We start from the raw sequence: 21,060 nt of genomic DNA, 5'->3' as shown, positions 1-21,060 counted from the left end.
AAATTTTAAATGCGCTTAATATGCTTTGTAAGTCTATTTCTATATCATTTATAATGCTTGCAACATCTCCAAATATAATGTTTTGTAACACTTAGACACTTAGATTACAAAGTACGACCATGGATTACATAGCTTACCAACATGCAGACGTGCCAACTTTTAATCCCTTCCATTATCATTTTTCCCAGTGGTATTAAAATGGAATTACAACTTCAATTTTAAGCAAACAAATACGTTGTATTTGAAAATAAATAAATTTAATAACCATGATAGTAACGCATATTAATATATAAGCTTAATTTTTGTAAGACTAGTGGTGATCAAAATCATTTAAAAATTAAATTTATAAAAGAAAAAATAGTATATATTTACTACCACTTTAAATATGAAAATAAAATCTCCCGCAAAGTGCGGGAGAGTTGGCAGGTATGAACATGCAATGTGCATACTTCTTTGCATAGTGCACCGTCCAGTGACATCACTGCAGGGCGTGGTAATTAATAGTTTTGAGAAATAGCAATTAATAGTCTTGCAGTTAATATTTTAATTAAAATTGCAAAAGCAATCAAGTCTGTGAGTAAACAACATTAAAAAAAAATATATATTTTTTTATATCTATTACATTGTTTAATTCAAAAAGAACTGTATTTTTCTTACTTATTCAACTAAACATTATGTAGGATTTAAAGTTAAAATAAAAACAGCTTCTTGATAATTCTTCGTGAGAATTATTTTAAGTCGAGTTCTTTTTTACATAAACAAGAAATCAAAGGTCACAACTAGCGATATAAAGCTTTCTTCGCTCAACTTTAAACGTCTGATTTTAAGTAATAAGTACTCGTTTTACGTATGCATATTAAAATATTGATAATTATAAATACCTAAATGTAAACTATTGTACTAACGTTTAGAATTTTATCAAAAATACTTTTTTTTCGAATCTTTACCCTCTCAAGAATAAAATGTTAGTGTAATATATTTTTATTCATTTATTTTTTTAAAGATTGTGGGTAATGATAAAATTAAGATTCAAAATGCGATAGATATTTCGTACTTATTTACAATGAATAACGAAAAAAATAGCTTATTATAATTTTTTCTAGATAAACTTATTGATTGACTGCTTTTAAAGTCTATATTCAAATTCAAGGGCGTTATAAGAATATTCTATCTGAAGTAAAAGTACAATGACACGTATACTATATGTTTCTGCTTATAAAGGGAAATTATAATTGAAGGCTGTTTCATTTTAGAATGTAAACTATCTGCACTACATTTTAAGTTTTAGTAGCCATTTTTGAATTAATATCATATGAGTAACTTCTAAACAGAAAGCAAAGGTATCATGCAGTTAATGATTTGGATAACCATATTTTGGTGTATCATATCCTCTCTGGGTAAGTGTTTTATTTATTATACATATTTTCTCTTTGTGTTAATAAGCTGAGTGAGTGCCACGTCAGTTATCGATGATCGACACTGAAATTTCCGTTTACACCGCGTCAGTCACTGGTGACTGACACTGTAAAATATGGTTAAAAAAAACTAAAACATTCACATTTGTTTTAAGTATTTAATGAAAATTTACTTAGTTTTTATTTATTACTAATCAAAGTTTTATTTATTTCAATCTGATGATTGTGTTCTTCGCATTGAGATACCACAATCCGAGAGCGCTTCTAAGCAGCGAGTGGCACTGAGAGTGTTCAGCATTAAAAATAAAATATAAGATAGAGTAATGACTTTAAAATTAATAGCATAAGATTTTATTTGGTTTTTATTTATTTATTTGGATCCTTTTTAATGTGTCCAATATTAGTTTATTGTCTATCTTCGCAATAGAACTACGTTCACGGGCTATTGACAAGAGTCTTAATCTAAAGTGACTCTATTTTACTCAAAATGAGATTGATATTTCCAATTCGTAATGTAAGGACAATGGAGTTAAGTTTGAAGGCAGCAATTTTTGTTCTGTTTTACCAAACTTACTTTATTAAATTATAATCCCACATTAATTTAAATATTTAGTTTATTTATATATGGTGGTGGAAAAACCATTTTAAATTTGATTCAGTATTCCAAATATTTTTTGTTTTTTATTTTTTATTTTGTACATTTAACGTTGCTTTTACTGTTACTGGTTTCATGGGAGAAAGCCCTTATATAGCAAGACGGAATAGAGAAAAACCTGGTACGTAAAACATTTCATTCCAGCATTTTTTTCGAAAAAAATGAAATATCTGTAACTATCAAGATTTCTTTTATAATTCTGGCATATATATAAAACTGCTTCTTTTCCAAGATAAAGTAGATATTGTTGAAAAATTTAAAAAAAGAATAAGTAAACTCCTCCCCAAAACTAGCTATAACTGAAATGGTTTTACTACCAGCCTTTCCTCTTTTCCGTCTCGCTTTCACCCCTGACTGGTTTACGTCGCACAAGAGCTGCTTGCACTAGAGCCTCTGAATTAGACAGGCCGACTTATCATTTATTGTTGGAGCAAAGAGCTAACATAAGCACAGCGAATAAATTTTTTCAAGTGGTAGTTTATTAATTGTAATTCTTGGTTTCATAAGTTCGATTTAGTAGATTTTAATCCACCACTATTTCTAAACAAAGCATTGGCTTATATAATTCACCACTTTATAGTACTTATTACATGCCTTACATTTTTAAATGCAAGCAAATGTTGTCAACTATTTGCAAAATTTACTTTGTAGTTATTTACCGTTTTTTAAATTTTTTCGGCGTGTCCGCAGCAGTTGGCGTCTCTGTAATAACATAACGAATACTAAAATAACGTTAACTTGCGAACTCGTTTGCTCCAATATTGCTTGATAGTGCAGCTCTGATAGTATAGGAGCCTTAGCTTGCACTTACAATGGCGACGGTCTGGGAAACATCGCTGTGGAGGATCCGAAGACACATCATCATAATCTTATTCCTCTGCAAAGGGGATGTCTCCCCTACTTTGGTAGCCCGACAACCGTTGCGCGAATTCGAGCACTTCACTGTAGAACAGTTTAACGAGAACTGATACCGGACATCCTCGATCCCTATTTAGGCTGATCAAAGTTTTCAACCACCCGCACACTGACCCTCAGCAAGTGATGCTTGATGTTTCCGACTGGGAACCGTGCTACTACGGGACTCAGTTATCGTTGCTATGGAACTACTCTCACGGACAATTGACAACCGTCTTAAATGGCACTATTTTATTCTAAACAAGAGATTTATATTTCCAATTCGTAATGAATTGACAATTGAATTACATTCGAAGGCAGGAATATCCTTTTTGTTTTGCAAAACTTAATTACTGTTATATACCTAAATTAATAACTATTATCATACATTTGTGTAGATGTTTCATTCACTTTTACGTAACTGTGAATAAAACCATTTAAATTTGATTCAAAAACCTTAATATTAGCAAGAAAAAGCTTAAATTTTGCAAGTAACAGAAATATAAATTTAAAATTTAACAGAAAATCCGTAAAAATTGAAATTTTGATTATAAACTGTGACGATATCAAAATAATGAAAGTCTGGTTTAAGAAAGTACAACATAAAATAATATACAACATAAAATAATATACAACATAAAATAAGAAATTACTAGCTTCCATTTTTTTCTCGCAACTTCGGATTATTCTTTGTGATGGTTGCAATATTAGAATTAATTTTACAGTAAGTAGTCATTTTAACTTTGCGAACACATTATATTTATTAGATACCCCAATAATTGTTACTTTGATTTTAGATATTTTAAAAACAAAGGCTCAAGAATGTCCAGCTGATAGAGATAAGCCATGGTCTTATGACCCCAACTTCCCAAATGGTGAGAAACTTTTTTATTTAAATTGTGACATAATTACTTTCCTACTACGTAATCCTGCTGCAATTTGTTTCATTTTGATATTTTAAAAAAACCTTTCAGCATTTGAAACTTAATAGTTTATTCTTGATTCACCTTAATTTATCAATGCACTAAGGTTTAAGTTACTAACATAAGTAAAACAGAATTTGCCATGATGCGTTTCTCTTGCTGTATGACATCTTTTTTACCCTTTCCGTTGCAATGTAGCCAGGTTGGCAATACTAATTCAACAATTGTTACAAACTATTGGAGATGTAAAACTAATTTCTTACATACGTTTAACACCCACTATTCTATAAACAGCAAAGAGCTAAAGTCTGTCACTTTCCTAAGAACGTAGGGTTTAAGGTTCCACTTGTTAATGTCGTGCCTGACTAAAATTTTTAATCGATTTTAGATGTTCTTAACAGGGTTTAAAAATGCATGCATGTAGTATTAGAAACTATTGATAATGTGAAACAACTGAATGTGTGGAATGGACTTGATTAAAGATTAGTAGTTAGTAATAAAATTGGTGTAAGAGATTGCAAGTAGTGCAAAAATTCATTGTAAATAAAGAAAATGATTAATGAGTTATTTTTCTAATTTCGTGTATTTTTCATAGTATTATGAGTAACAATTTTAAGTTAAAATGTTTAATATCCAGATGGAACTGGGATAGCTGGGTTGGTAGGTGGACTCGTGTTCATGAGAAAGGGAGTTCAAATCTACCACGGCGAAGAATCCCTGTGTTTTAAATGAGGACTGGTGTAGGTTAAATCTGTTTGGGCCACAAAGTCCTCCAATTTCTCATAACAAATCAATATATCTGGGAGGGGCTGGGATTGAGTGGTTGGTAATGCACTGGACTCATGTCCAAGAAGACGTGGGTTCGATCCCCGGCGACCGAAGACTCCCCGTGTAGTAAAATGTTGACTGATGCACATTAAATCTGTCGAGTCTCAAAGTCCTCCATCTTCCCATAAATAATCATACTTCCGGGGAGCTGATCCAGGGGTTGCTTTGTCTTTTGGATTGGTTCATGGCCATAGATGGCGCCACTGAAAAACAAGCACCCACTGCCATAAAAATTCGCTTGGTTTCAAGCAGGCATGCTAATATTGGCAAGTAGCACACAACAACAATACTCGGGTACTTTTTGTGCTAAACCTATTGTATTCTTTAGATCTTTTAAATCTTAGCACTCCAAATTTTTTCGAAAGAAAAAATTGAAACTGAAAGAAAATTGAAAGAAAAAATTGTTTTTATAAATAAAAGAACTTCTCACAAATATCGTCAAAGCATGCGAGTTGACATTACATTTGAGGCAAACATTTATAAACAATCTAAGGCATTATCTTTCCATGGGTTTTATATCTTCATTCTGAAAATAATATTTTTTCCCGCTGAATTATAATAATCACCTTTTATTGCCAAACTCAGATATCATCTTACTCATTTATCTCGAAAATGATTTTATCTTGAAATAAATCTTTTTTTGAATGACACTAATTAAAAGTATATTTCGAAATGTCATCTAACATTTAACCATGAAAATGCAAATGAACTATTATTTTTTTTAAAGATAAATGCGTGATGAGACAACAAGATAATAAGTTCTCTCTCTCTCCGTCTCTCTCTCACTCCCTTTTGGAGGTCTGAATTCGAAGAATTTTAATCCGAAGCCCACCTGAGTCTAAGATGCAAATAGATATACTTAAAGCAAGAGTCCGCCCAAGATATGCGTTGGATAAAGGCCGAAAGTCGAGGTCTCGAAACTCGGCCTTTGTTGTTGTTAATTTACGTCGCACTAGAGCTGCACAATGGGCTATTGGCGACGGTCTGGGAAACATCCCGGAGGATGATCCGAAGACATGCCATCACAATTTTGATCCTCTGATGAGGGGATGGCTCCCCCGTTTCGGTAGCCCGACGACCTGCACTCGAAGTCGAGCACTTTACGATAGCACAGTTTAACGAGGACCAAATCCAAGTGGTCCCCCACCTGCACACTGACCGCAGCCAGTGATGCTTGACTTCGGTGATCTGCTGGGAACCGTGTCTTAACGATCAGTCCACTGCTGGACAACTCGGCCTTTGAAATCTAAACAAGGAAATTAGTCATTCAAACCTTTTTTATCACTAATCTCTAATACAAAAAGCGAAGGGAAAAATCTGGAAATGAACGTGAAAGTGAAATACCGAAGAAGAATTTTCAACAGAAACCATAAATTTTTTTTATTATCATCTATAACGTTCCCAATCAGAAGAAATGTTAGTATACCGTTGTAAATTTTTGAATGCATAGCATTGTCAAATCCGTAACCTTGCAATTTTGAACCCAATTCAGAAGACAAGGGAAATCATGGATCAAGTTTTGGAGAAAATTTGCCTGCACAGAGGACTTTTCAGGTGGAACTAACACGCATTTGCGTTATATGGAGAGAAAAACTACGAAAACCTCCCTCGGTAAACCTGATGGCAAGGGGACTTTGACTCATGATCCGTTTACCTCTAAGGATATTTTATGTCAGCAATGTGGTCGGTACGAAATGGGGGCAAAATTCGTATCAACCAACCATTCCTGGGATTCGCACCCGGGTCATTTCTGTTCAGTGCGTTGTGGAAAATGCTTAGCAAGCATAATGAAAAAGTCATCTTTTAACTAATCAGAAATTTTATTAAGCAACAAAAATCATAACTTAACTTAAACATCATAAAAGAAAAACAATCCTCTCCATAAGATGAGGTAACGAATTCAATTCATACAGTCATGAAAATCAAAAGAAACAAACTCCAAATCCAATCTTGATTTGTTATATATATACAAAATAACAGTTGCATAATAAGGGTACTTACTCACTCAAAATTAATACTATGCAAATTCTGTCTTTAAACTATTTTTAAATGATGGTTTTTCCAATGGTTTTTCGAACTCCTGATCTCTGACTCTTACTCGAACCTTGTTCATTGAAATTCATAGTCTGACAATTTCATTGGGAGGCGAGCGCTCCTTACCCTGAGTCACCATGATCCCTTACTGCATTATGAAAAATTGTCGTATTAAAGAACTAAAAAGAAAAATTACTAGAAAGTAGTAAAAAAATTATGAAAATATTAACCCTCCTGAAACCTTTTTTCAGTTAAAGAGTACGTTCAGCCCGTCGCATCATTACTCACTACAAATCCTTACACGGGCTTAAACCATAAAAATTTTAATTTATTCATAGCTTATGTTATAACGTTTAGAATACAGACGTAATGATTTTGCGTTTTAAAGCTTATTGAGTTATTTTTTAAAACCTTACGCATTTCTTTTAACCATTTTTAGCATTTTTTTAAAGCCTGAACTAAAAATTTATTAAAAAAAAAATTGTAATGCAGTTTCTTAAAGGAAGCTATCAGTATTTTGTTTGTAGTACGAAATTCAAATTCTTTCATGTCTCCATATAGATTCGTCATATGCCGGGTTGCGTTTAAGATGAAAATTCAAATGTTTTCAAATAATTTCACACGGAAAAATAACTTATAAAATTTACAATGCAAATAGTTATTAATTTGATCGATAAATCAACTTATGTGTTTAAAAATATTGCCTTACATCTATTCTATTTTGTTAAGTTTACAACATTTTAAAATATTAAATGTTTTTATTAAAATTCTCACTTTCATGCTTCAAATGTATGTAATTAGAGGCGTGCCTTCGTGTAATTAGAGGCGTTGAAATTATAGTTAATTTTTTACTATTAATTGATTTATCATTTATTAAGAGAAATTTAATTGCCTTAAAATTTCTTGTTTGTTGTGGTCGATTAGAGGATAATTATTTTAGTAGTAATATATTAAATAGAAAAATATTGACTACATAAGAAGTTCTTTAACCCTTTCTAAAGCCGTGGTAAGTATACTTACCACCAATTTTTAAGTCTATGGTGAACTTTTTTACCACTTTTAATTTTGGTTTCCATTTGTTAACAACTTCAGCTTTCTTGAAGTGCGCTTGAATAAAATTGGCAACCATTTGTTAGGTTAAGAAAACGTTTAAAAGTTGTAAACTGCATAATTCCTTTTGAAGTTTGTAGCATTTATAAAATTTATTTTATAAGTAAAGAAAAACAAAAGTCAATAAATAATATATGGTCGTGTTAAATATATTTACCACCAAAGAAATGTCATTTTTATAAACTAAATTATTTTTTTTACTTATATCAATTACTATTCTTATAACAATTTCAATTCCATAAGTACATTAATTTACCTTTGCTAGAAATAAATGACCCATTAAACGGTTAATAATTACTTATCCCTTATTTTATTAAGAATAATTAACTAAATATGATTAGTATAATTATGTGGCTATGCATTTATTTCACTAGGACCTTCTAATTGGAGTGCTAGATACCCTGATTGCAATGGCCAAAGCCAATCACCAATCAACATAGATACAAGCAAAACTTCAAAGGCAAAAGGTCGTCAGAACTTGAGGCTTAATGGCTACGAGACTCCTATTAACAATGTGGAGATTGAAAATAATGGACATACAAGTAAGATAATTATCGAAAAGACACAAGCAACGAATTATATAGTAGGGGCAGCCGTTGCACCTTGGGACAGTTTGAAAACAAATAGTTTTATTTTCACTTGGGTAAAGATTATGATAGAAATGTAAGCAATAACTTATTTCTTACCATTTAAAGAGTTTATTAACTATCATAAAGTTAAAAATATATTATTCTATTAGGAAGTAATAAATTACTTTTTACAACCTTGGACAGTATCCCAAGATACATCACCATGTTATACTTTGGGATGCAGGGTATTGTTCCCTGGCACTTAATGAAACAAATATAGCAAATAAACTTTAACACGTTAAATGTCATGGAGGTCACCGGTGACCGACACTGAGCTTGCTCGTAGCACCATGGGGGTCACCGGTGACCGACGAAGCCAAGATTATTAGAAACACATAATTCGAGTAAATTTTTAATTTTTTTTATGTTATTATCGTTACTAAAATGGTTTGAAGAAGTTAATGCAACATAGAGCACACAAAAGTATTTTTATTTTTATACACAGAGATTCCAACTTGTTTCCGACAGCGAATAAATATTTTCAAGTGGTAGTTTATTAATTGTGATTCTTGGTTTGATAAATTTAATTTAGTTGATTTTTATCCACCACTATTTCTAAACAATTCGTAGGTTTATACAATTCACCACACTTCTTTTATATACGTCATGAAAAATCTTATAAAAAAGTAGCAAAATCTGATATTTACAAATTTAGTTTGCAGTGATTTACCGTGATCAGACGGGCAAGCCATGTAAAATTAGCGTGACATTCAACGTGTTAATATACGTAAAATGCAAAACATTATGGAAAAAAGGCTTATTTATTTACCAGATTAGTTCAGAAACATGTCATATACATTGAAATTCACAGGGAACTTGTGTGATTGCTTCTGACGAACTGAAGGCCTTGTTTTTGAGGGTGTAGGAAATTTACATATTATTTCTTTTTCATCTATTTCATTTCTTATTTTTTTCTTTTCATTTCATTATTCCCGTTTTAACACGTTCACTCCGGGGAGACCCACCGGTGGGTCACGCTAGATTGTTTCATCTTGGCGGCGCCCCAAAGTAAAAACTGGTAACAAATAAATTTCATTTTTTAGTTTTTTCCGGGAATAATAAAAATCCATAACTACCAATTGTTTTAAACGGATGCAATTTTTTTATTGAATTGCTTCTTCGCTGAGATAAATTTCCTTACAGTGGATTGTTATTGTTGAGAATAGATTAACTCCTCCCGAATATTATCTAATATTGAAATAGTTCTTCTACCAGTATTTTCTCTTTTCCCGTACCAGTATTTTCACTTTTCCCGGCGTGAACGTGTTAAACAGCACAAGATTTCGTTCATTCCCGTTTTGACAATTTAGTCCCAAGGTCCATTGAAAAAGACAAAAACATAACTTGTAAAAGTGTTTGCGGTTAATAATTCAAATTAACTAACCATACTATTACATAGAATACAGTCAAGAGTTCAATACACTATCTAAATATTTAACGCTAATTAACAAGGACAAAGTGGAAAAAAGATGAAATAATAATTTACTTTTCTAAGAAAAGTTTTTCCTTTTATTCTCTAGTGCCCACAAAAATCATTTTAAAGTTGCTTAGCTGCTCTACATTAGTGGCTGAGGGAGCAATTATGTCAAATTAGTTTTGTTAGTCGTAGTCGCCAGTAGATGGTAGGGCTATGCTGTTCGTTCCACTGTGCAACGCTATTCCCTATATAATTCTATGCCACCTGATTCAATGCGTAAAGAAAATATTAAAATTGAGACTCCCATTTTCTAAATCGACCAAATTCTTCTTTCTATTAATATTATTATTACCAAAAGCAACATTTTAAGCTTATAGGTATATAGCGCTATAAATCATTGGAAAGATTGAAAACAATGGATATACAAGTAAGGTTATTTTCCAAAAGAACCAATCAATGAATTGTATCGTATTATAATTCTTTACCCATTAATTATATGAGTACAGAAAATTTATTTATGTAAATTATTAAATTTGATTAAGTTAAAAATTAAATAGAAAAGCATAAAATCTATTATAGATTTAGATACTCAAGAGAAAATTTCCGTTAGAATGTAAGTTAGCATGGCTGCTATCAGTAAATGAAAGGTTTTAAAGCCAAAATTAAGCTACATAGAAGCTTTAGTGTAGGAGTGGGATGAAATATTTAGGATAATTTCGTTTTTAAATGTTAGATATTGAAAGAGTTACTGATGTCATTGTATGAGTTTAAAAAGTTCAAAAAGTTTTTCAATATCATGATATTTCACTACATTACTATTTGAAATCATTTTATGAAGACAAAATAAAAAGTTTGTATGTTCAAACTAAATGTAATTTTCTCCCTTTTAGCAAATACTTCATAAATCTAGCTTAGCATGATTTGGATCAGCCAACTACTACGCTTTTTACAAAATATCTAGTAGAGTGGTGGGCACATAAAACTTAAAAACTTCAGAATATCTGCTTATAATTTAAAAGCCTTATCCCGCATTAACTGAAAATAAGAGGCATGCTACATGAACTCTTAGATCATTCACATGTGGTGGTAAGAAAAAAAAACTTTTAAACAAATTTTCAAAAGCTACCATTTGAAGAAATTTTCCCTAAAAGTATAGTCCGCAGTCCAGCATAAATTCAAGTAAAATGTTTTTATTTGTTACATAGTTTATTGTTAGTTATTGAGATTCTGCGAACTCTATATTTTATTTAAAAGGAGCATTTTGTCTTTTCTTTTGAGTTACTATCACGAGAAAAACTCTCACTGGAAATCTTAACCGGAGAAAAAAATAAAAACTGGCAGAAAAACTGTTTTATTTCTAACTTGTTTTGAAGAAGAGGAAAATATCTTGATTCTGATAACTTAAAAATTGAAATAAGAAAGAAACAGAACTTCTATCTAGAAAAAAGAGAATAGATGCTAGTAAAAGTATCATAATGTTATCTTTTTATTGTGTGATAAAAAAAATATTGTTTGTAAGCAATTGCACATAGAAAAAAATGCATTCCATATCTGGCATGCACATTTAATTAATTGTCAAAACTGTAAAGCATAAAATTTACTATATAATGCTGGTCATAGATATTTTATTTCTCCAGAAAACAAGTAAAAAAACAAATGCTTTTACTATCAGTTATTTTCCCTGTGGAAATCTTTCCCGTACCGGTAATTCAATATATCTATCTTATGTTCTTAATAAAATATGTAGCTGTGTGACTATTTAAATTTATAAAAATGTCTCTTTTACATTTTAGTCGCGATTACACCAAGAGATGGTACAAGACGATCACTGGATCTCGACAATGTTAATTATAGTTTAGAAAGCTTTCACTTTCATTGGGGTAACCTTTCAACTAAAGGCTCGGAGCATGAAATCAACGGACGCAAGTACGCAATGGAGGTAAGCGTATGAACTGACGAAAGGAAGTATAAAAGGTTACTTTTTGAAATTGTATTTGTTTTTATGAGCTTTGGACAAATTCTGGTGCTTTTCATCATCACAATATGCTTGTTACCTTTTTGGATGCCTTGCCCATTATGTTTGAACAATCAAACTCCTAAATTCTATTTTCTTAGTAACTACTATTGTACATTTTAAGATTTCGCTAAATTCTTTGAGGCCTTCTGGTGTTGCCATGGATTGCCACCAACCTTTTTGAATCCTCTTTTTCTTTTGATGAGAGGTCACGTGCTTGCACTTAGAGTCTATAGTATTCTCCGGATGCCCCACGACGGGGGCGGGACGGGGTTAAGCTTTGATATAAGAAATAAAAAAAATGGATGCATCGTTTGTGAAGAATTTTTTACAACTTATTTTAAATTAACTATCTATCGTAATTTGCCTCAGAAGTTGCAGGTAGTGCTGCTCTTAAACCCCCTTAACTTGTGCACTCGATTTAATTCGAGCTCGCTAAACTGGCTAAACTGTGCACACTCGAGATAATTCGAGGGGCGTTGTATTTTATGCTGCTATAATTTTTCACACTCGAATATAATCGAGAATTGAAAATAACAATGTGTTTTTTAACATAAAGTGTTTTTTTTTTACATTAAAAAAATTGATTTCTTGGCCGGTTTTTTTTCAAAAAATTTGTGTGCAAAGGGATTATTGTTACTCGGCGGACACCTGTCAACCAAAATCATATTACACGGATAACTTACATATGGAGCTTTACGAGAAAATTTTAAAAAACTTGTAGTAGTAAATTTTTTTTTTGTATATTTTTTAGACAGAGTGAATAACCATACTTACGACAGTTATAACAAACATCAATCAGTAGATCCTGGTAATCAGGAATGTTTTCCTTAAAATGATGCTAGAAATAAATTGTTTTATTATCAGTTATAAAATAATTTATTTTATTTTATAACCGTTGTTGAACAGCCGAACCAATATCTTGGGAACTAATTTCTTGGGTTTACGACTACTAATGTTCAATTCCTCAGCCTTGTAATTTTGTATCCTACCCAGAAGACAAGTGAACTCTACGATCAAGTATTGGGAGAAATTTGCTTTCATGAAGGACTTTTTGATATAGCTAACCGTCATTTGCGTTACATAGAGAAGAAAACCATGAAAACCTCTCCGGTTAGCCTGATGGCAAGTGGAATCTAACTCATGATCCATCTACCAATGAGGATATTTTACATCAACGAGCCGGGTGCGGGCCCGATGTGATTCGAACCCGGCTCACCTCATTGGAAGATGGGTTTTTATCCTGTGTTTTTATCCTGTCTTTTTATCCAACGTTTTATCCCCTGAGTCACCATGGCTAACTTTTCATTTATGTAATAATCCTAGACAAGAAATAACAGTTGGTGATAAGTTATTGCAAATATGGATAATTGCACTAAGAAGCAAGTTTTACACTTAGCACTTCGAGTACTATTAGAGCTATTGTGAGTACTAAATTAAAATACATAATGCAGTAATTTTATTGAACAGTTAACAATAAAAAATTTAAGTGGTTATTAAATATGAACAAAAGAATTAAATTTCAGAGTTGGTCGTAAAAAAATGCACTGGAATGCAAAAGGTTCAGAATTTTTACATACATCATAAATATTTGGAAATTTTGTATTTAAATTTGTTTTATTTCTCAAAAGGCTCACTTCGTACACAGAAACGATCAAGGTGAAATTGCCGTCGTTGGAGTTTTCTTTGAAGTAAGTTTTTCATAAAATATTAAATGTTTAACATAATTATTCTTCACAAATAACTGTCGCTTATTTTTGTATAAATTATTATCAACGGTTATGTAATGAGACAAATTACTACATTCAAATCACAAAACTTTTACTTTTGGCTCGCAAGCACTGTTTTCTGACAGCTGACTTGGATCAAGGAGTTATTAAATCAAAGACTATACAACCCTTTTGTCAAGGCAATCCGTTCCGCAGTACTGATCGTCTCCGAGTTTCAACACAGAATGAACCGGTATTTGGCATCAGTAACTGCCAAAAAGGGCGTATAGTATCCGATCTGTCTTGTCAGCTATTTGCAACCACGGGTAATTTCAAAGCAAACCTTCTACAGAAGTTTGGGAAATATTACTCTAGATGCTAGCAGGCATGTCAGATATGTTCTACTCACGGCAAATCAACAGCGATTAGTCTGGAATAGAAAACATATAAAATGGATATTATCATATTCTGTGATGTTTTCCGATGAGTCCAGGCTTAGCTTATACTCTGATTTACATCAAATTTTAATTTAGAGAACTCCAGATACCTGTTACCACCAAGATAACACCATTAACCCTTTGGGGACGGGTGATTCAGAAAAGCATTCATACAAAATCAGAATCAAGTTGTAATTAAATAAAAAACGGTAACTTAAATGTAGTCATTGCTAATTTGACAGACTTGCTTTGCATTTACTCTAATTATTGTTAGTTTAATCACATATATAATCAATGTTGATTCAAAGTATAACTAAATAGTTTTATTTTGAACAAAGTATTGGTGAATTAAATAAATCAAACAATTATAACTCCGCCCACAAATAAACTGCAAAAGAAATACTTTGATTACCAGTTTTATATTTTAATCCTGATTGATGCGGTTTTATGCTGTCACGTATTTGTGACAGTCGNTCACAAATACGTGACAGCATAAAACCGTATCAATCAGGTTAAAAATATAAAACTGGTAATCAAAGTATTTCTTTAGCAGTTTATTTGTGGGCGGAGTAATAATTGTTTGATTTATTTAATTCACCAATCCTTTGTTCAAAATAAAACTATTTAGTTATACTTTGAATTAACATTGATTATAAGTTTAAACTAACAATAATTAAATTAAAAGCAAGGTAAGTTTGTCAAATTAGCAACGACTACATTTAAGTTACCGTTTTTTATTTAATTACGACTTGATTCTGATTTTGTACGAATGCTTTTCTGAATCACCCGTCCCCAAAGGGTTAATAAATAGGCTTTATAAAGACGTCACTTTTGTTTTCGTTTTTTTTTAAATCTTTATTTGGTATTATCCTCAATTTATGAACATAAGTGTGTTTACATTTTACATTAGGAGAATTTATAAAAACAATATTTTGACCATTCCATGAAAAATCCCAGTGATAAATTATTACAGAATGTCTTCACGCGAGTGAATAAATATTCAGAACATTTAGAATACGGTATTCTGGAGCTGTTTATCAGTGAACTTCCTTAACCCTTTCGCGCCGACTGTCACAAATACGTGCCAGCATAAAACCGTGTCAATCAGGGTAAAAAGATAAAACTGGTAATCAAAGTATTTCTTTAGCAGTTCATTTGAGGGAGGAGTTATAATTGATTGATTTTTTTAATTCCCCATTACTTTGTTCAAAATAAAACTATTTAGTTGAATTAACATTGATTATATATATGATTAAACTAACAATAATTAAAGTAAAAGCAAAGTAAGTCTGTTAAATTAGCAACGACTACATTTAAGTTATCGTNTGGCTTTTAAGTCTGGTTTTATTTAATTGCAACTTGATTCTGATTTTGTACGAATGCTTTTCTGAATCACCCGTCCCCAAGGGGTTAATGCCTGTTACAAAATATTCAATCTTAAGATTCATAAGCTGTTTCTACATATATTTGTTTTATTTTAAATAATAAAAATATACGAAAATCATTTTTATTTAGGAGAACTATAGAAAAAATCCGACATTGGATACAATTTTGTCTGTGATGGATGAGTATCTATATGAAGACGAAACATTCGAAGGTACCATTACTCAATGGTGGCTGTTTCGGAGAAATATATATCTGGAAAATCTTGTAGATAATGGGTGTTCTTATTATCGCTACAACGGATCCTTGACTACACCACCCTGCTCAGAGAATGTCACATGGTTGGTTTGCAAACCAATTAAATATGTTAAAAGATCCCAAGTACGTATTTTCTTTTCATAATAGACAACAATTATCTTAACAAGAGCTCTCAAAGGAAAAATTCTACTTTTTTTACAATACTTCAGTGGCAATAAAATTTCGATAGAGTAAACAAATCTGTTAGGATTTTGTATGCAATTTTAAAATATCAGAGATTAAGTAACAAAAATTTTAATATAAAGCAAAGAATTTTAGCTAGTTTTTCAAAACATAATAGCTCTCTTAACGTAAAATAAAGTTATTTGCCAGCAGTTTAGAGCATCGCGATTTAATTAACAGGATTTTTATTTTACGTAAAAGACTGTGTGTATGTGAGACCAAATGGAGATTATAGTTCATTGCGTGTTGATGAGTAAGAGATATAGGACATTATGATGTTGCTTCATCACACGTGCATCAAAATTCTACTCCTTAATTGCTTCAACCTAGTTTCTGCATTTCTTGTACGAAATGTTAGATAAATTAAATCAACGTATTTTTCTCAGTTTTAGTACATTTAACCGCGATTTCATTTTAACATTTAAAGTCGATTGATTGATTTTTGTATCGATTCCTTTCTGCTTAACGGTGACCGAGAGGAGGTTTGCTCTTCTTCGCGAGCCTTCTTGACGTCAGTTGAGAAAACTACCTTGTGAGAGAACTACGTCTCTTTCGACTTTAAAAACTCTTTGGTGCTCACCTTCCTGTTGAATATCTCAGATTTCACCCTTTTTTTAAAGGTTCAATATGGTAATAAGAAAAACTAGACTCAGTGGCACGACTGTCCATAGAGGGCCTAGGCCTACTGTGCCCATCTCAGTTTTCTTGACCTTAGGCTTTGGGGTGAAGGAGCAAATGTTCCGGTTAGGTGGTCAGCAGAGCGCGTTACCCAAGCATGCTTGGTACTCATTTATCGACCCACTGAAGGGATGAAAGGCTGAGTCAACCTTGCCCGACCCGAGGATCGAACCCAGGATCTGTGGCACGGGAGCGCAAAGCGCTACCACTCAGCCACCGGGCGTCACAATATAGTAATACATTTAAATTAAAGTTTATCTTTTAAATTTTTAAATCACATTTTTATTTCAATTTCAAAGTTATCCGATTATGATGCGCAACATGGATGGCGACACGCGTGCCTGTCGCCAATAGTTGTTGAGTTTCCATAGTAACAGTCACCAAATAAGATGATTCTGATGTTTACATATTCCTGTAGTTTACAACTCGATTCTCGTTTTTCCTTTAAAAAGAGAAGCCTCGTATGATCCAAAAATTTGATCCAGAATTTGTGTCCCACCTGAACAAGTGAATGCCATCTGTAAGGGGAGTCATCCACATCCATGAACCAACCAATATGCAGGAAAATAATTAAAAGAATCTGAAATAGGAATTGTTTTTCTGTGATAACTGCATCTACCATAGCACCGACCAATGAACCTGGAGATCCTTCTGGAACAAGGGATCAGAGCAACCTTTTAGAACACCGTTTCCATTTGTATTTTATAATAGTAAATAGACGATCACAAGACAAAATGTTTCTTTATTTTCACAGTATGCTGCAATAGTTAAATTTCATTAATATTTTGATCTATCCTTTTATGAAATAATTCCTCTTACAAATTTTATTCACTTTTTAATTAAATTCCACATTTTAATTTTAATCTGCCTGAATAGTAACAATACAATAGACATTAATGTTCATTTTACCGAAAAAGTTATCAAAGAAATTCATGCTAAATGGGGGCGTTATGTTTTAGTTAAAGTAGTTGTATGTTTAATCACAAATAAACTCTTTCATATGAAATGTAGCAATTCTGGCTATAATAATTCAACAAATGTTACAAACCACAAAAAAAGTGAAACTAATTGCTTTTAAAGGTTTAGTAATCACTATACTTTAAACGACTAAGAGGTGAACTATGTAACTTCGGTTAGAATGAACTGCCAAATATTGTGTTTGCATGTGTCCTGTAAAGCTAAGTTTTGCAATAGAAATCCGAAAGGGTTAAAAAAAAAAGATATTTTCTTATGTCAGCTTTCACTTTAACACGTTGAATGTCATGGGGGTGACCGGCGAAGCCAAGGTTATTAGAAACACATAATTCGAGGAAACTTTTTAATATTTTTATATTATTAACGTTACTAAAATGGTATGAAGAAATTAATGCAATATAGAACACACATAAATAGTTTTACTTATATACACAGAGTTGCCAACTTGCTTCGGACAGCAAATACATTTTTTCGAGTGGTAATTTATTAATTGTGATTCTTGGTTTAATAAATTCAATTTATTAGATTTTTACCCACCACTATTTCTAAATAATTGTTGGCTTATATAATTCTCCACTTTGAATCAGATACATCATGCAAAACATTCCTAAATGTGAACAAAATTATTCCAATATTTGCGAATTTTAGTTATTTACCGTTTTTTTAATTTATTTTGGCGAGTTCGGAGCAGTTGGCATATCTGGATATATCATGAAAACCCTTTAAACAACTACCAGAATCTATCAAATTTGCAAATTGAGTTTGCAGTTATTAACCGTTTGATCAGACGGGCAAGCCATGTAATATTAGAGTGGCGTTCATCATGTTAATACGTTGCTTAAGAAAGGTACATTTTGTAGCTTTTATACTGAAGCGAGAAATGCGTACAGTGAGTGCAGACAGATAATGCCCTACAACAATAAATATTGAAATAATTGTGCCACAAGATTTTGTTTAGGAAAAACAAACTTGTTCTGAACTACGTTTTATGAAAAAACTTCTTTATTTATTTTTTAGATGAGACAGCTCTACTCATTGTATTCCGTAAGAAGGGGAACTGACAATGAAGATAAATGCCATCTTATCAACAACTATCGACCGATTCAACCATTAAATGGACGGAAAGTTTATGCATAATTCATAAACAGATGATAAAAACTTGAAAAATTACTATTTAATATACAATTTGTAATGCATTAAAAATGTGTCCATTATATAACTGAGAAAAATGAGATCCTTTTCTAACTTGTGTTTTTCAACTGTGTTTTTAACTTGAGAAGAACTTATAAGCATAGGCGTAGCGTGTGAGGGTGGGCACATTTTATTAGAAAACTTCATTTAGTTTAAGTTGTATGTACATGTTACAGTTATAGTGTATAATTCAGTTATTTCTTAGAATAACTAGGTATTTCATGAAATAACTAGACAAATCAGTTAAAGTATATAATAGATTTAAAAAAATGTCATTCTGTCTAGTTATTTTATGAAATAACTAATGATAGACCCTTCAAACTGAAAAATAAACAATCCCAAAGCTATTTTATAAATTAATGGATCATAAATAGCTAGAATCTCTTGAAAATACATTTCATTCCCAATTCGAATGTTTAATTGATAAACAATTAGGATAAACAAGTGATATAATTTATTATTGCTCATATTAATAACTACGTCTAAAAGCAACTTGATGAAGAGTTGTAAAACAGCTGTTCAAAACTGACTAAAAGCAGCTAGAACCGGTTCAAAACTGATTAAAAGCAGCTAGAACCGGTTCAAAGAACTTTCGAGTGCCGTATTTCCTACTTTTACGATCAAGTTATCATTATTCTATAGAATACCTAGTTAAGTCGTGGAATTTGATAATTTTATAAACTTTAACTGACTTGTCTATTTGTTTCATGATATACATAGTTTTTGTATAAAATAAAGGATATTGCACTTTAACGGTGACATACATGCAGATTTTTTTTATATGTATGCATATTTATGTATAAATGTATGTATAAAATTCAAGACAAGTTTTCTAAAAACAAAAAGTGCGCCACCTTATGCTACCCTTGTGCTTTGTAATGTCCTTATAACATGTACCAATTAATAAATTCTTTGGTTAACAGACTATATTTTTTATTTCTCTCTTTCTTAACTTAATACTGTCACATTCTTATTGAATCCAGTATTAGGGTTTCCAATTGGCTTAGAATAAGAGCATTAATACAGAGGAAAATAAAATGTGAGGACCATTTTATGTTATTTTGTAAAGAAAATACATAAAAATTAAAACTCTTTTTATCACATTTGTAGCTAAAAAACTTGTGTTACAGAATTTTTTTAAAGCAAATGCTAAGGTTTCAAGAGAATTGGGTGACGTAAGAGTAGTTTTGAAATCCAATAAAGGTTTCGCAATAAAAGGTGATACATTATAAAAGATACAAAGGAAAGAAATTTAAAGGGTGATAAGATGAATACTGAAGAATCATTTAAATTATAAAAAATTATGATTTTCGAAGAACATTCAAAGGTATAATAAGGTTGATATAAAGAAAATTAATTTATAATGAATTGGAGATTTTAAATTAATATTTTAAGTAAAAAAAGTAGGATGTGGGAGAAAGAATTAACTCCCTCTATACGAGCCGTATCTCCGCATCTCGGAGAAAGAAAGGAGAAGGTGCACCCCTTGGTGTAACAAGCAAGTAGGCTAGAGAAAGATCTTAAAAAATTTGGAAAATCAGATAAGAGAGATTGGTTTCGTAAGCCCCCTTAAAAAAATAAATAAAGAAAAAAAAAGCGGTAATAGAGGGGTAACTCCTCGCAGGAAGTGCAATGACCGCGTTGACCAGCGAGGAGGAGCGAACAGAAAGTTAATATACTTTTTGAAAAGAAAAGTGAAATTTTGTTAGGCAAGATGTTTAAAGAAAATTATATGTTTAAATTGAGAAAACAAAACCCTAATTTAAGACAATTATTTGGAAAATATCACATGAAATAAATTTAAACTGTAATATAAAATAAGGAAAGAAAGGTTTAAAAAATAATAAAAGACTAGGAGGCTTCGCCCCCTGCTCGCTGGCGTTCGCCAACCCCCGGAACTGCTTTCGCAGTTCATTTCGGATTGCTTCGCAATCCGATGCTCGCTTTGCTCGCTCATTGGATACGTTCTTAACGTCTAGCTTTTGTATACTTTTTTGAACACTGAAGTTCCGAAAACTTTTCACTGTAGAAAATTCTAAACCAGTGCATTTCAATATTAATTTGAAATTGCAAACAGTTCACATATTTTTCTTAATCACACTATTCTAAATTTCAGTTGTTGAGAAAAGTAACTGTTGTAAGTTTTGTTTTAAAGTCTTTCCCACCAGAGGGCTAAAACCATGTGTTGTAAAACAATATGAAATAGTACTGAACGCCGGATGTAAAGCATCGGCTTCGATGAAGATAATTTTGTGAGAATTTTTTTGATAATTCGGTGAGAATTCACC

The 21,060-nt window shown here is 31.7% G+C and overlaps 1 protein-coding gene across 1 annotated transcript; it reads left to right on the top strand.

The window, feature by feature from the left end:
• The first annotated feature begins 801 nt into the window (after window positions 1-801).
• On the top strand, window positions 802-19,699 carry LOC107448185 (carbonic anhydrase 2-like). Its single transcript, XM_016063300.4, has 7 exons — window positions 802-1,397; window positions 3,762-3,839; window positions 8,234-8,401; window positions 11,699-11,844; window positions 13,551-13,610; window positions 15,581-15,829; window positions 18,599-19,699. The coding sequence occupies exons 1-7, from the start codon at window positions 1,346-1,348 to the stop codon at window positions 18,716-18,718; spliced, it is 873 nt and encodes a 290-aa protein (XP_015918786.2). The 5' UTR covers window positions 802-1,345; the 3' UTR covers window positions 18,719-19,699.
• Window positions 19,700-21,060: the final 1,361 nt, after the last annotated feature.

The sequence above is a fragment of the Parasteatoda tepidariorum genome, chromosome 9, assembly GCF_043381705.1.
Source record: "Parasteatoda tepidariorum isolate YZ-2023 chromosome 9, CAS_Ptep_4.0, whole genome shotgun sequence".
NCBI lineage: Eukaryota > Metazoa > Arthropoda > Arachnida > Araneae > Theridiidae > Parasteatoda > Parasteatoda tepidariorum.
This window is presented reverse-complemented; position numbering and strand designations above follow the sequence as displayed.

Bases quoted from the DNA above. Each gene is read 5' to 3' on its own strand.
- LOC107448185 (XM_016063300.4), top strand. From the start codon at position 1,346: ATGCAGTTAATGATTTGGATAACCATATTTTGGTGTATCATATCCTCT. The intron at 3,840-8,233 runs GTGAGAAACTTT...TTATTTCACTAG, and splicing joins TGACCCCAACTTCCCAAATG to GACCTTCTAATTGGAGTGCT. The intron at 15,830-18,598 runs GTACGTATTTTC...TTTATTTTTTAG, and splicing joins AATATGTTAAAAGATCCCAA to ATGAGACAGCTCTACTCATT.